The sequence below is a fragment of the Dipodomys spectabilis genome, unplaced genomic scaffold (assembly GCF_019054845.1).
Source record: "Dipodomys spectabilis isolate Male_0828 unplaced genomic scaffold, ASM1905484v1 ptg000499l, whole genome shotgun sequence".
NCBI classification, from domain to species: Eukaryota; Metazoa; Chordata; class Mammalia; order Rodentia; family Heteromyidae; genus Dipodomys; species Dipodomys spectabilis.
The window spans coordinates 3263479-3276625 of NW_024871176.1; the positions used below are offsets into that span (position 1 = coordinate 3263479).

A 13147-nucleotide genomic window follows, 5' to 3' on the forward strand; every position below is an offset into this window, starting at 1 on the left:
CGGCTCGAAGATCCGGCGGCGCTCGGCTCAGCAGCGCCGCCCCGGAGCCGCCGCCGCCGCCGCCGCTCCCGGCCCCTCCCCCGCCCGCTCCCCGCCCCCCCCCCCGCGCGGCCGGCGCCCGTCACGTGACCCGGCGCCAGCCAATGGCGGGCCGAGCCGCGGTCGGCGGCCGCCATTGCTGTCAGAGCGAGCGAGCCCGGGGAGGGAGGAGAAGCGAGGCTGACTGGGGAGGAGGGGGGGGTGGGGGAGGAAGAGGAAGGAGGGGACGTCGCTCGGCTGCCGGGGTCGCCCGCTGGCTTCGTCCGCACCCCCCCCTTCGCGAGTTCGTGCTCCGCGGCGGCGGCTCGGAGGCGGCGGCGGCGGCGGCGGCTCCGGGGCTCGCCTCCCCTCACGCGCCGGCGGGGCCCGAGGGGGACTCGGTGGCTGGAGATAAACAAGGCGGCGGCGGCGGAGGAGGAGGTGGCGGCGGCGGCGACGGCGGCGGAGGAGCCGGGAAGGCGGAGGCGGCGGCCGGCCCCGCAGCGCCAGCCCGAGAGGCAGCGGCGGCCCTGAGAGGCGGGGAGGGCGCCGGGCCGCGCGGACAGCGCCCCCCGCCGCCGCCGGAGCCGGAGCCGGAGCCCTAGCCGCCGCCGCCGCCGCCCGAGCAGGAAGGAGCCGCGCGCCGACCCCCCCCCCCGCGCCCGCGCGCCCGCCGGCCCGGGCCCGCCGCCCCCGGCGCGGCGTCGCCGCCGCGGCGCCTGCCTCCCGCCCGGCCGCCCGGCCGCCCGGCCGCCGGCCCTCGCGCCCTCCCTCGGCCGCGGCGGCGCCCCGGCCGCCCCGCGCTCCCCGGCGAGGCGCCGCCGCCCGGCCCGGCCTCGCCTCGGACGCCTCGCTCCGACATGCCCCGCTCTGGCGGCCGGGCTCGCGGAGGATCATGACTGCGGCAGCGAACTGGGTGGCGAACGGGGCGAGCCTGGAGGATTGTCACTCCAACCTCTTCTCGCTGGTGAGTCGTGGGGGCCGCGCGCGTGCGCGCGCGCGCGGGAGCGAGAGCGAGAGCGAGTGAGTGAGCGCGGGGCGGGGGCCGGGCCGGGCCGGGCCGGGCCGGGCGCGGGGCTGAGGGAGGGGGCGGGGGGCCCGGCCGCGCCGCCGCCGCCGCCGCCGACCAACTTTCTCCTCCCGCCGCCGGGACTTCGCCCCTCCCTCGCGTCTCCCGGACGGTCGCCCCTCTCAGATCCTCCCCCGCCCCCTCCCTCCTTCCCTCCCTCCCTCTCTCTCTCCCTTTTGGAGCTTCTCCCCCTCGCCTTGGATGCCAGCCCGTGTTTATTTGGCTCTTTAAAAGCCATCGGTGAGCGCGGCGTTCGGCGTGGAATTGGCGTGTGGAAGTCTCCGGGCTGCGGGTTCGGGGTCGCACTCCCCACGCCCGCCCTCCGTGGCAAATCACACCCCCTTCCCCTCCCCTTTCTCTGCCCTCCTTCCCCCCCCCCACCCCCCCCCCGTGTGCGAGGCTCTGCCTGGTGCTGCTGCCCGCGCCCGCGAGCGGCCGCCCGGTGCCCTCCGGTCGGGTCGCCCGCCCGGTGCATTTACAAAGACAAAAATCACCTTCCGTGACGACGCCCGCCGTGGCCCCCGCACGCCGCCGGGGAGCGCGAGCGAGGCGGCCCAGGACGGGCTCCGGCCCCGACGCGGCCGCGATTGTAAACACGGACGGCCGCCGGCCTCGGGGTTACTACGCCGGAGAGCCCGAAAGCCCCTGCCCGAGCCGCGGAGGCGAGGACGCCGCCGCCGCTCCCTCTCCGCCCGTGTCCTTTAACAACTGTTTCCCCTGTCCTCACAACACACACGCACGCACACGCACACACACAGAGCTACAAGCCGGGCGATTCGATAGCATCGTTTTTATCTGCCTTCGCCTCTCTTCTCTGATAATTGACAACTTTTCCCTCGGATTCGCCTCCTCGCCGGCCTTAATCTTGCAGCAGTTAGGATGTCGATTGTTCTCCTTGGAAGCCTGTTACCCAGCGACGGCGCCTAGATTCATCGAAATTAAAAATGGATAGGGCTCCGGCAACTCTTTCTTGGCAGTGGCAGTGACATTTGGTGGTAAATGCCATCTTTGCTTTTTATTGGGTCGTATTACCTAGCTCCGAAAGCATTCACGTTGTTAAACCTGGCGTTTAGGCTAATAATTGCAGTGCGTGGTCTTTAAATATGTGCTTTGTGCCGGAGTTACTGTATGTATAGTAATGTGCCCGGGAGAGTACGAATTTGTTTAAATATCGAGCAAAGATTTGTAAACAGATGTAAGGCAATTATGTTTCAAGTTCAGAATATAATTGGAAAATTGGCCGAACGGCTTATTTAATTTAGCCTTAAAACCCCAATTTATTTTAAATTGTGTACCCTGTTTTTTGCGGGGAGTGCCTGTTACCTTTTGGGGAACAAACAGTTGTAGATTATTTTCTGCAACCTCTGTTGTAGATAGAAGCATTATTTTATCTTAATCCTTGTTTACACTGGATAATTTGCTGTTCAAATTGTAATTAGTTACATTTAATTATGGGTAGCATAGATGCTTTTTTTTTTTGAAACTAATGGAGAAATACAAATTCTTGCCAACTTTTCAAGTGGAAGTGTTATTGAATGTTAGTTTATGCAGATAAAGTAAACCTTTGATTTTTATCTACAAAGACTGAATGACACATTATCATTGCTTCGACTATAGCAATAGGCTATTTTTTGTGTGTGTTGATCGTGGGGCTATTTTTTTAATCCAATATTTTAATCCAGTTATTAATCTGGATAAATAATTGTAAGTTGTAGTTTTTCCTATCAATGTGTTAATTCTCCCTTGATGTTTTGATATGTGAGAATAAAACACCTCTTGCCTCTTCTTTTTCTCCCTCAATCTTGTCATTTAGTATTAGGTTCAAGGATTTTCATAGATCAGCAAACGTATTGATCAAAGGGTACTTAAAATGGTTTTTGTTTGGCAGCTGGTGACCACATTGACACTTTTACAGGTAATTAAAATAACCAAGTAGACCCACACTAGTGAGGAGAGAGCGCCCAAATTACCATCTATCATGCTGACTAGTAATGGCTTGTGTGTCGACGGCTAATTTATATACACTAAATTTTGTGGACAGATCAAACTATATGTGTAGTTACTCTTTTGGGTAATTTCTTCTGTATTTTTTAAAGGTTAAGTAAATGTGGTAATGTTAAAGAAGGTGTTTGGGTTTCTTTTATGGAAACAGTTTTGTAGAAGAGGATAGGTCTTAATTTTTAAAAATTATGAGACAGACTGCTGACCTGTAAGGTTTTCTGGCTCCAAGATTAATTTTTTTCTTGCAAATCATGTACATCAACAACCTAGAATATTAAAAACATGGTACCTAAGTACATTATATACAGTTGTTAATTCCCAAGGAAGTATCTTAAAATAGAGCATGATTTATATAAAAAGTTGACTCAGTAATGGGATGGTGTGTGTGATATATACTTGCAGATTTTTTTTTTTTATTGCAAGGATTTCTTTTAATATAACAGGGTTAAGTAGGGAGAAATAGGAAAAGAGAAACATTTCCAGCTCCTCATGCAGGAAATGGGAACTTAAAAGATTCCAGGCAAGCCTATAGTTTTTTGTTTTGGTTTGTGAGCAGAAAAAAAGTATCATTTCTGAAGACTTGTTCTAGGTACTACTATTATTAGTGTAGAGTGAAATACAAGTTAAAGATTAGTTTGTATCACAGAAATGACCCACCCACTTTCTGTTCCCTTGAAGTGGTCATACCGATTAGTTAAAGTGGATTGTGCAACCATATGCCTTATGATTGTTGGTAATCTTTACTTTGTTTCCTGGTTCTCTATCACAGCATCACATTCTGTAAATTATGTTTTCAACCTCCCATTCCTCATTCTTAACCAGTGAAAATGCCATTGTGGATGTATGATGTGGATCATTGTATGTGTTTCTTCCTACTGCTGTGAGATTTGTAGTCTGCATTAAATACATGCCCGGCTGTGCCTTTGTGACTCAAAATTGTTTTCTCGTGCTGTCCATCACATTTCTGGTGACCCTTGCTATATGTATTCCAGTTACGATTCAGCTAAGTGAGTTAAATCTGACTTTTTGGAAAGTGCAGCAATGCACCCTATGGTAGTGAGTTCACCCTAGTGGAAAGACACATCATAATTTCCAGATGTTACTTTTTGTTTTTGTTTCTCTATGGAAGTAATAGGGGGAAAGTAATTTTTGTGTCTTTTAGCTAGATTGAAGGAGCCATCACTAATTCTTAAGATACTTGCTTCACATGCATATTGTTTTACTTGCTTTAGCATATTGCTGACTATGGGTAATTGGGTGATGTTCTCAAATTCTCACTAAATTAAAACACATGTACACACATCAGTACTTAATTCTTATTGAGGACTTTTAATTTTATATTTGAAGCTTTTAAGGTAACCTGTTGACCTAATTTCTTTTTAGCTTAGTTTTTTTTCCTCTCTCTAGAAATAGTAGAGAATTGTAAAAATCTTCAAAATCTGAACGGGGAGGACTTCCAAATGAAATGACTAAAAAAGTAAATGTTTTCTCTAATCTTCTGAAGTGCTAAAATACTGTGTGGATATTTAAAAAAATCTCAATTTGCAATTTTAATATTTACATTTGAAGCATTTTTATGGTTCATTTCCTTTATTGAACATATTTATAATTTGCTAATGTGTGTTTTCTATTTGGCATTTGTTGTTAGTAGCACATGGTGTTGCAGTATTTATTATTAATAGCAATAATTGCCACCCGGTAATAGTTGCCATATTAACCTCCAATTGCTAGTAAATATTTTTAAGTACATAATAGACAGCAATTTAAGGCATAGAGTAGCAGTTTACTGGACCATTTTTAAAGAGCTATTTGTATGTGTGATGAGTTCATAATTTTAAAGAGAAAATCATGTTACCTAAGACATGAATGCTACAAATGTTTTGCTCTTCTATTGCTTGATGGTGCTCAATGGGAAAAAGTTAGGTTGATTTGTTCGTTTCCTTTTCTTCATGAGGAATGGGTGTTGGTGTGTGTATTTAGGACTGGAAGAGTTCTTTGAGTTTATGCCAGGTGCTTAAATAGCTTGGTTATTACTTTCTTTGGAATGCTCTGATCATTCTTTTCATGAGTGTATTAGATATTTAATTCTGGGAACAATCTCAAGGCATTCTGTTAAGTAACATTAAGTTATAGTAGTGACTTCTTTTAGTTATGGGAAGTCCATCTTTTTTGTTTACTGGCTAATTTAGTGTGAGGATTGTAGTCACAAACACTTTATTAGAGATTTTCTGTACTCTGAGATTAACAAGAAAATTGTGATGAAACTGTTTCATTGTAAGGAGATGATTTATCTGGATATTTAAATGAATAGTTCAGCTATCCCTAAAAATTTGATTCAGAGATGGATTAAATTTTTTGAAATGTGACTTAATTTTGATAGAAGAAAATAAAAAAAATCTTCTTTAAACTAGTAGAAGAAATGAAATTTTTTTTTTTTTTTTTGGTCGGTTGTGGGGCCTGTCACTCAGTTCTTCAGCTCCAGGCTAGCGCTCTACCACTTGAGCCACAGCGCCACTTCCGGCGTTTTCTGCTTATGTGGTCCTGAAGAATGGGACCCAGGGCCTCATGCACACAAGGCAAGCACTCTACCTCTGAGCCACCTTCCCAGCCATGAATTGTATTTTTGCCAGAGGATGTTTTACTTCACAGGAGCTAGCCAGTGAGAGATTTTATGAAAATTAGTAATGTAGTCAAATATTAGGTGTTCATAGGTAAGCTGTGCACTATTCATTCTAAATATTTACTAGAAATAGCATTTAAGTAGCATTTAAGATGCTGTATGTGCCAATCTGTTTCACAAACTGTGTTGTGACTTATAAGAATTTCTATTTTGTCATTTGATGGAACATTTCTGTTTTAAGAAGTTACACTTAATGCATTGCAAAGCGAGTTAATTAGATAGGCTAAAGATGTGCCTGTGGGGTATTGCTTAAAACAAAAACAAAAAAGCCTCAAAGAATCAAAAAACACCCATATCTTTGTTTTCAAAGGATTTGTTGAGAGTTTTAGGATTTTTGAGTCAAGCCTGTCATCAGTGGCTCACATCTGTAATCCTATTTACTTAGAAGGCTGAGATCTAAGGATCTGTGTTTAAAGCCAGCCGGGCCAGGAAAGTCTGTAAGGCTTTTTTTTTTTTTTTTTTTTTTAACTTTCCAGTTAACCACCAAAAAGTCAGAGTGGAGTTGTGGTTCAAGTGGTAGAGTGCTATCTTTGAGTGAAAAAGCTCAGGGACAGTGCCCAGACCCTGAACGAACGAACACACACACACACACACACACACACACACACACACACATGCAATTTAAGTCAATATTTGTAATGTGTTCTTGGAGTTTAGGACTTCTTTCCCCCTCTTGAGTTCAGATAATTTCCTTTTATAGTATATGCTTTCATTGTTTATTTGAAAGATTTGAAGGTGTTAGCTTTGTTCTGTTGAGGGAATTCACTTTATTACATAGGAGAGATGATATTCCATTAATCTTGGTAAATATTAACATAAATGAGGATTTGTGAGTTGAGACTCATTTACATGAATTAAATATGTATGCTTTCCCAATTTTTGTTCGGTATAGTCACTCATGTACATACATAGATTATCTAGCATAGTTTTTGCTTCAGTTGAAAGATTTTAAGTTTTGTGTTGTTTGTTTCAGAGAATTTCCTTATTTTACTATGTTTTGTTACTTAATTTTTTAGATTATCTGTAGTACAGAGTAGATTCTGTTTTCATAAGTGGATATAATAAATCATCTGTAGGAAATCTTATTTTACTTGTTTTTTCTATTAATTTTTTTTATGTTTGTTGAAGTGTTTTCCTTTTTTTGTATTTTTTGTGTTTTCCTTTTTTATGGTAATGTATATTATGTATGCTGATATATATTATGCTATGTATATTTGGATTTTAGTTCTAAAAAGGATTATTTTTTTTTCTTTTTCCATGAAAATTAGGACAATCGTTTCCAAGAATGTTATTTTCATTGGAACCTCTGTAGTTTATGATGCAAGTTTCTTTCTTTTTGGTTGGTTGTGGGGCTTAAACTCAAGGCCTGGGTGCTGTCCCTGAGCTTTTCCACTGAAGTCTAGTGCTTTATCACTTTGAGCCACAGGGTCACTTCTGGTTTTCTGGTGGCTAATTGGAGATAAGAATCTCATGGACTTTCCTGCCTGGCTGGCTTTAAACCTTGATCCTTAGTTCTAACTAAGGATCCTGAGTAGTTAGGAATACAGTCATGAGCCACTGGTGCTGGCCTGTGTGTTTGTGCAGGGGGGAATAAAGGGCGGGGGGGGAGATGCTGGCTCCTGGGGCTTGATCTCAGGCACTATCAATGAGCTTCTTTTTCCATCACTTGAGCCACAGCTCTGCTTCCTGCTTTTTTTTTTTTTTTTTTGAGTACCTTGTAAGAGTCTCATGAACTTTCCTGCTCTGGTTGGCTTTGAACTTTGATCCTCAGATCTCAACTTCTAGAGTAGCTAGGATTACAGGTGTGAGCCACCGGTGCCTGGCTGGCTATTATGCAAGTTTCTTAATGTTTATTGTTTTATTCTAGAGGAATTATGACAATCATATTAAAAGTGTATTTCCACTATTATAAAATAGCTCAAAGCCCTAGCTGACTGCTTTCTACATTTCATACTTCTTTCATGTAACACAGAGCTCTGATGGCCACTTTCTACGTTATGTACATCTTTAAGTATAGTGAAATTTCTTAACTGTTTAAAGAAATGTCAGGGTTGATTATATTAAAATTTCATTTGTGTCTTTATTTTGTGCAGTTTAAATTTGTAAATAGGGGAAGGTGAACTTAAGGGAAATTTCTGTTTCCTTTCCTCTTTTCTTTTTAATCATCAGATGCTTTTGGCTATAGTAATTCTTAGTTTATGTTAAGCCACTGCATATAACTGGACATATTTGATTTTAAATTGAGGAAAACAAATTTCAATTGAAATACACAATCATGAACAGAATTTTTATAATACGGAAAGGAATTTCAAACAGTTATAATCTAATGTTATTAAACTTTTGAAAAATTCCTTTTTTTTTGAGATAGAGTTTTACAAGGCAGTCCCAGGCTGGCCTGGAACATAATAAGCTCTTCCTGCCTCAGCTTCTTAGGTGCTGGGAGTTAAGTTTGCATCACTGTGCCTAGCTACTTGATCTTTTATCCCCTCTCAGAGACCATACATTGGTAATCTAATGACTAAATGCTTTTGAGTGAGGTCTATGAGCTTCTTTATATTTGTGGATTGTTCATAGAAAAAATAGAAAGATGTTTAAATTCACCTGAATTTAATTTGAGAAGTAATAAGTTGACCATTCTCATGATTGAATTTAATGTTCTGAAGAGAAATAAGGGAAAAAATACATATATGTACCTCTGGAGCATTAGAACCAGCTCCTAGTTTTTATATGCAGACATACTGGGCATTAAATCCTGATTCAGTGTTTGTGTGTCTGTGCACATGCTGATACGGGCTTGAACTCAAAGCCTCTTGCGTATTAGGCTTGCCTTGTTCATAGCTGGTATTCTACCATTTGAGCCCAGCCTCTAGTTCAGCATTTGTGTTGGTTAATTGGAAGTGGGGTCCCTTAGACTTTTCTGCCTCAGGTGGTTGAGATCCTTCAGGTCTTAAGTCTATTGAGTAGCTAGGATTACATGCTTGAGCCACTTGGGCTTGGTTTAATTTTTTTTTTTCTTTTGAGTTCAAATGTCCCTCCTCTCTGAAGCTTTCCCTGACTTCCTCAGGCACATCTGATGTACTCCTTGTATGTAGTTTTGATAGGCAGATGAGCTTTGGGGAGCCAGGTGACCCTGTCAAAATCATCTTTGCCTTCTCTCCAAAGGTGAGCACTCATTCACTAAACTAATGACTCTTCTCCATTCCCAGAGGGCATTTTTCAAATGTTCATTTGTGTTCTGATCATAAGTATGCAGTTACTTACATGTTTTGTGTTCTCAGTATGTATTACCTAGGCTGATTGAAGGTTTTGTAGCTTGATACTGTTTTAGGGGAATTCTAGAAAATCTATATTAAAGATAATGACAAGTGATCATGAGACAGTCCTTACCTCAGAGGAATAGGAATTTAGTATTAGATTTTCTTTTTTTTTTTTTTTTGGGTCCGGTCGTGGGGCCTGAACTCTGGGCCTGGGCGCTGTCCCTCAGCTCTTCAGCTCAAGGCTAGCGCTCTACCACTTCAGCCACAGCGCCACTTCTGGCTTTTTTCTTATGTGGTGCTGAGGAATCGAACCCAGGGCCTCAGGCATGAAAGGCAAGCACTCTACCACTGAGCCACCTTCCCAGCCCCTAGTATTAGATTTTCTATGGTAAGTAAACTATAGATTTTGGGATCTATTGGTTCCAGGAAAACCTTGGTTACTCAAGGAAAAGATCTTAAGCTAACCACTTAAGCTAAAACTGTGGGGTAGCTCTAGACAGTTGGAATAGTAAAGTGACTTAAGTCTAGTAGTTATGGTGCAATTGTGTTATTTTAATACCTTTTTTGTTTTTGGAGTTGGAAAGGGAGCAGATGACATTGTTGTGGTAGTTCTTGTGTCTTTTCCCATAAATAAGCCATGACTAAGGGGGGAAAAACCTTGAAAAATTTATCCTTAAGTGTTGCTTTTCATTTGTATGTGTGTGATTTACAGTTGTATATTGTGTTTTTAAGGTGCTGGGAGTTTGTGCTGTACCAACTGATCTGTTAGGAATTGAACTGCGGCTCTTATTTAGTAATTTAAGCTATTCCTTGGCATCTCCATAGTGCTCTTTGAACTTTAAATACTAGTTCTATTAACATTTTGATTTTTGTCTCTGGGAACATTAGGCAGTGTACTTAAGAAATACATTTTTCTTCTAAAGACAAAATTGAGTTTAGTGTGATACTCAATGTCACAGCTTTTACTGTAGTTTGAAAAGAGAGAAGTCAGTTGTTGGCTAATTCTTTTTTCCACTTAATAACATGGCAGTTATCAAAAATATTTAGCCCTTATTGAAGGAAGGAAATCTCTTCCACAAATTTGTAGTTTTCCTATTAGTCATGTTGTGTATTAACTTTTATCCAGAAGTTTAAAGCTTATGTGTCGATAATCTTCAAATTCTAAAATAATTAGAAAAAGTTACTTTGTAAGTTTGTTTTCATAAACTCTCCTTGACTTCTGTCACTATGTAGCTATTTACCTTGTAATTAATTATGTGTGTTATAGAACTCAAATACTGTTTTTCTTTTTTTATTTTATTGTGAAAATACCATACAGAGGGGTTACAATTACATGGGCAACATAATGAGTACATTTCTTATCAAGCATTGTTGCCTCCTCCTTCGTTTCCCCTTCCCATTCTTCTCCCAGACACCCCCCCTGCCCCCCCCCCGCCCCTCCCCCCTGTCAAATACTGTTTTTCATAGCATTTTTTAAGGGAATGATCTTACACTGGAGAGTGTCAGGCATATGATCCTGGGCAAGTGCAGGGACTCCTGAGCTTTACCTTCACCGGTCTGTGGGACTGAGTTGACTTGAGCTGTGGGCTTGCCAGCTTCTAGGTGTAGGAGGGGCTACCTAAGTCTTAGGGGTGCTTGAGAGGAGGATGGAGAAGCAGGGACAGCTTCATGTTCTGCAGTGAGGGTTGAAGGCAGATTTGCCCTTCTCTGCGGGGGTGCTCCCTGTACTCTCCTTGCCCAGAATCTTTCATTACAGTGCTTACAGTGCTGAGATCAGGGGTTTGGAGGTGTGGCTCAACTTAGAACCTTAGCCTAGCAAGCAAGCCAAGTATAGGCGCAAAGTGTAAGGCCCCGAATTCAAACTCTTCCTCCTCCCCCCCAAAAGAAAAAAAGTTGATCAGTGGCATGTTCTGTGATGTCATCAAGCAAATAATTTTGTATTTCTGTGTCTCCTAGTTCTTCTAAAAATCTTGTAAAGACAGGCTTTAAGCTTGCTGTTTTATGAGGATTTCTGAGACCTACTGAGATGAAAGAGGAAATTGAAATTGGGAGTAACATAATATAGAGTGGTCAATAAACTAGGGTGGTCAATAAACTAATATTTAAGTTTCTTTTATCCTATGTTTGAGAACTTTAGGACATGTATAATTCATTTAGGAGTAAGGTACATCAGAAATGATTTAAAAACGTAGCTTAAGCTTATAGAAAGGTGTGGGGAAAAGACATACAAGTAAAGTTTAATTTCTAGGATGCTGTCTGTTAAGTACGGAGGGAGAACTACGTGGACTGCATAATGCCTTATGAGACCTAGAAAAGTGGAGTTCGGAACTGGATCATGAGAGCTGGATGGATGTGACTTGGTAGAATAACAGGATATCCTTAGAAGGTTGATTGACAACTCTAAATCTCTTTAACTGGGATTCTTTACTGAAATGCTATGAGGGGGAGCATGTCTTTTTTTTTTTTTTAAAACTCTGGGCCTGGGTGCTGTCTTTCAGCTCAAGGCTAGTGCACTACCACTTGAGCCACAGTGCCACTTCCAGTTTTCAGGTGGTTTATTGGAGCCCTGGCTGGCTTTGAAATGTGGTCCTCAGATCTCAGCCTTCTATTAGCTAGGATTACAGGCGTGAGCCATCAATGCCTGGCAGGAGCACGTCTTAAGTTGTGTTCTTGGTTTCTTTTAAAAAATAGTATAAAGACATTATGATTATTGCTGTTTTTTGTGAGGCTTGAACTTTCAGCTGGGCGCTGTCCCTGAGCTCTTTTGCTCTACCATTGAACCACAGCTCCATTTCTGTTTTTTGAGTGGTTGATTGGAGATAAGAGCCTCACAGGGATTTTTTTCTGCCCGGGCTGGCTTTGAACAGCAGTTCTCAAATCTCCGCCTCCTAAGTAGCTAGGATTATAGGTGTGAGCCACCTGTGCTTGGCTGTACAAAAACTTACTGGAAGGGGATTTTTTTTTTAAAATTAAAAAACCTCTTGTATTCCTGGAGTTCATTTTTTTTTTCAAATTTTTTATTGTGATTAAGTGGTTACATAATTTCCCAAATTTCACAGTATTGTGGGATAGTGATGCTTAGTTAAAGTCACGAACACATTCTAACTGTCATGGGGCAAATTGTCTACCATGGTCTATAACATTTATGAGTTCTATGAGCTTTGCGATACAGTTATTCCACATTGGGTGATATGTACATTTCTTTTGTTTTGAATAGCATCAACTGTTCCCTCTTTCCCACTTGTTCCCTCCCTCCCATCGCTGCCATTGAGTTGCTTAGTTCATTTTGATCAATGTCCAGTGCAGCTGATGGGTCCCACTGTTGTATGTTTTTCCCTGATTCCCTCTAGCTCTGTGTCATCCTCCTGGTTTCCCTCCTGTGTGCACATATATACCATACATGTGATCAGCAGCATGTGGTTATTTAGTAGTGACTTGACCAGATGAGTGGAGGTCCTTTGTTTCTTAAGTCTTGTTAATTTTGTCGTATCACCTAACATTTTGGATTTAACATCCAAACCATGTGCCGTTTGTCTCTTTGCTCTTGGCTTACCTCGCTCACCATGATTTCTTCTAGTTCCATCCATTTCCCTGCAAATGCCATTATTTTGTCCTTTCTAATGGCTGCATAATATTCCATTGTGTATAGATACCACAATTTTTGGATCCATTCATCTGTGGTGGGACATCTGGGTTGTTTCCATATCCTAGCTATTGTGAACAGTGCTGCAATAAACACGGAGGTGCATGTGTCCTTGTATCCTGGTTCTGTTGTTCAGGATAGATGCCTAGAAGTGGTATGACTGGGTTATAAGCGAGTCCAATATTTAGATTTCTGAGGACCCTCCAGACTGCTTTCCAAACTGGTTGTGTAATGGAAGGGGATTTTTATTGGATGCAAAATTTGAGTGTGGGCAAGCCAATTTAGATTAAGACATAGTGAGGCTAAAATAATACTGTTTTCTAAAATAATTCACTTCTGAACTTTAAGAAAACAGTGCTATATTATGCAAAATGCTAATGACTAAAGTGACAAATATTTCAGAAACTGGACAGAAGTGAATCTTAATGAGCAGATGGGATATGAAACTAAAACAGGAGATGATCCAAGATGATATAGAA

General features: G+C 42.7%; 1 protein-coding gene across 2 annotated transcripts in view; it reads left to right on the forward strand.

The window, feature by feature from the left end:
- Nucleotides 1–854: 854 nt before the first annotated feature.
- Nucleotides 855–13147, forward strand: part of Med13l (mediator complex subunit 13L) — a 198195-nt gene continuing 185902 nt past the window's right edge. For both annotated transcript variants that reach the window (XM_042669550.1, XM_042669551.1), the window contains exon 1: nucleotides 855–985. In XM_042669550.1, the coding sequence (XP_042525484.1) occupies nucleotides 914–985 (72 nt within the window). In that variant the 5' untranslated portion in view covers nucleotides 855–913. The remainder of the gene's footprint in view (nucleotides 986–13147) is intronic.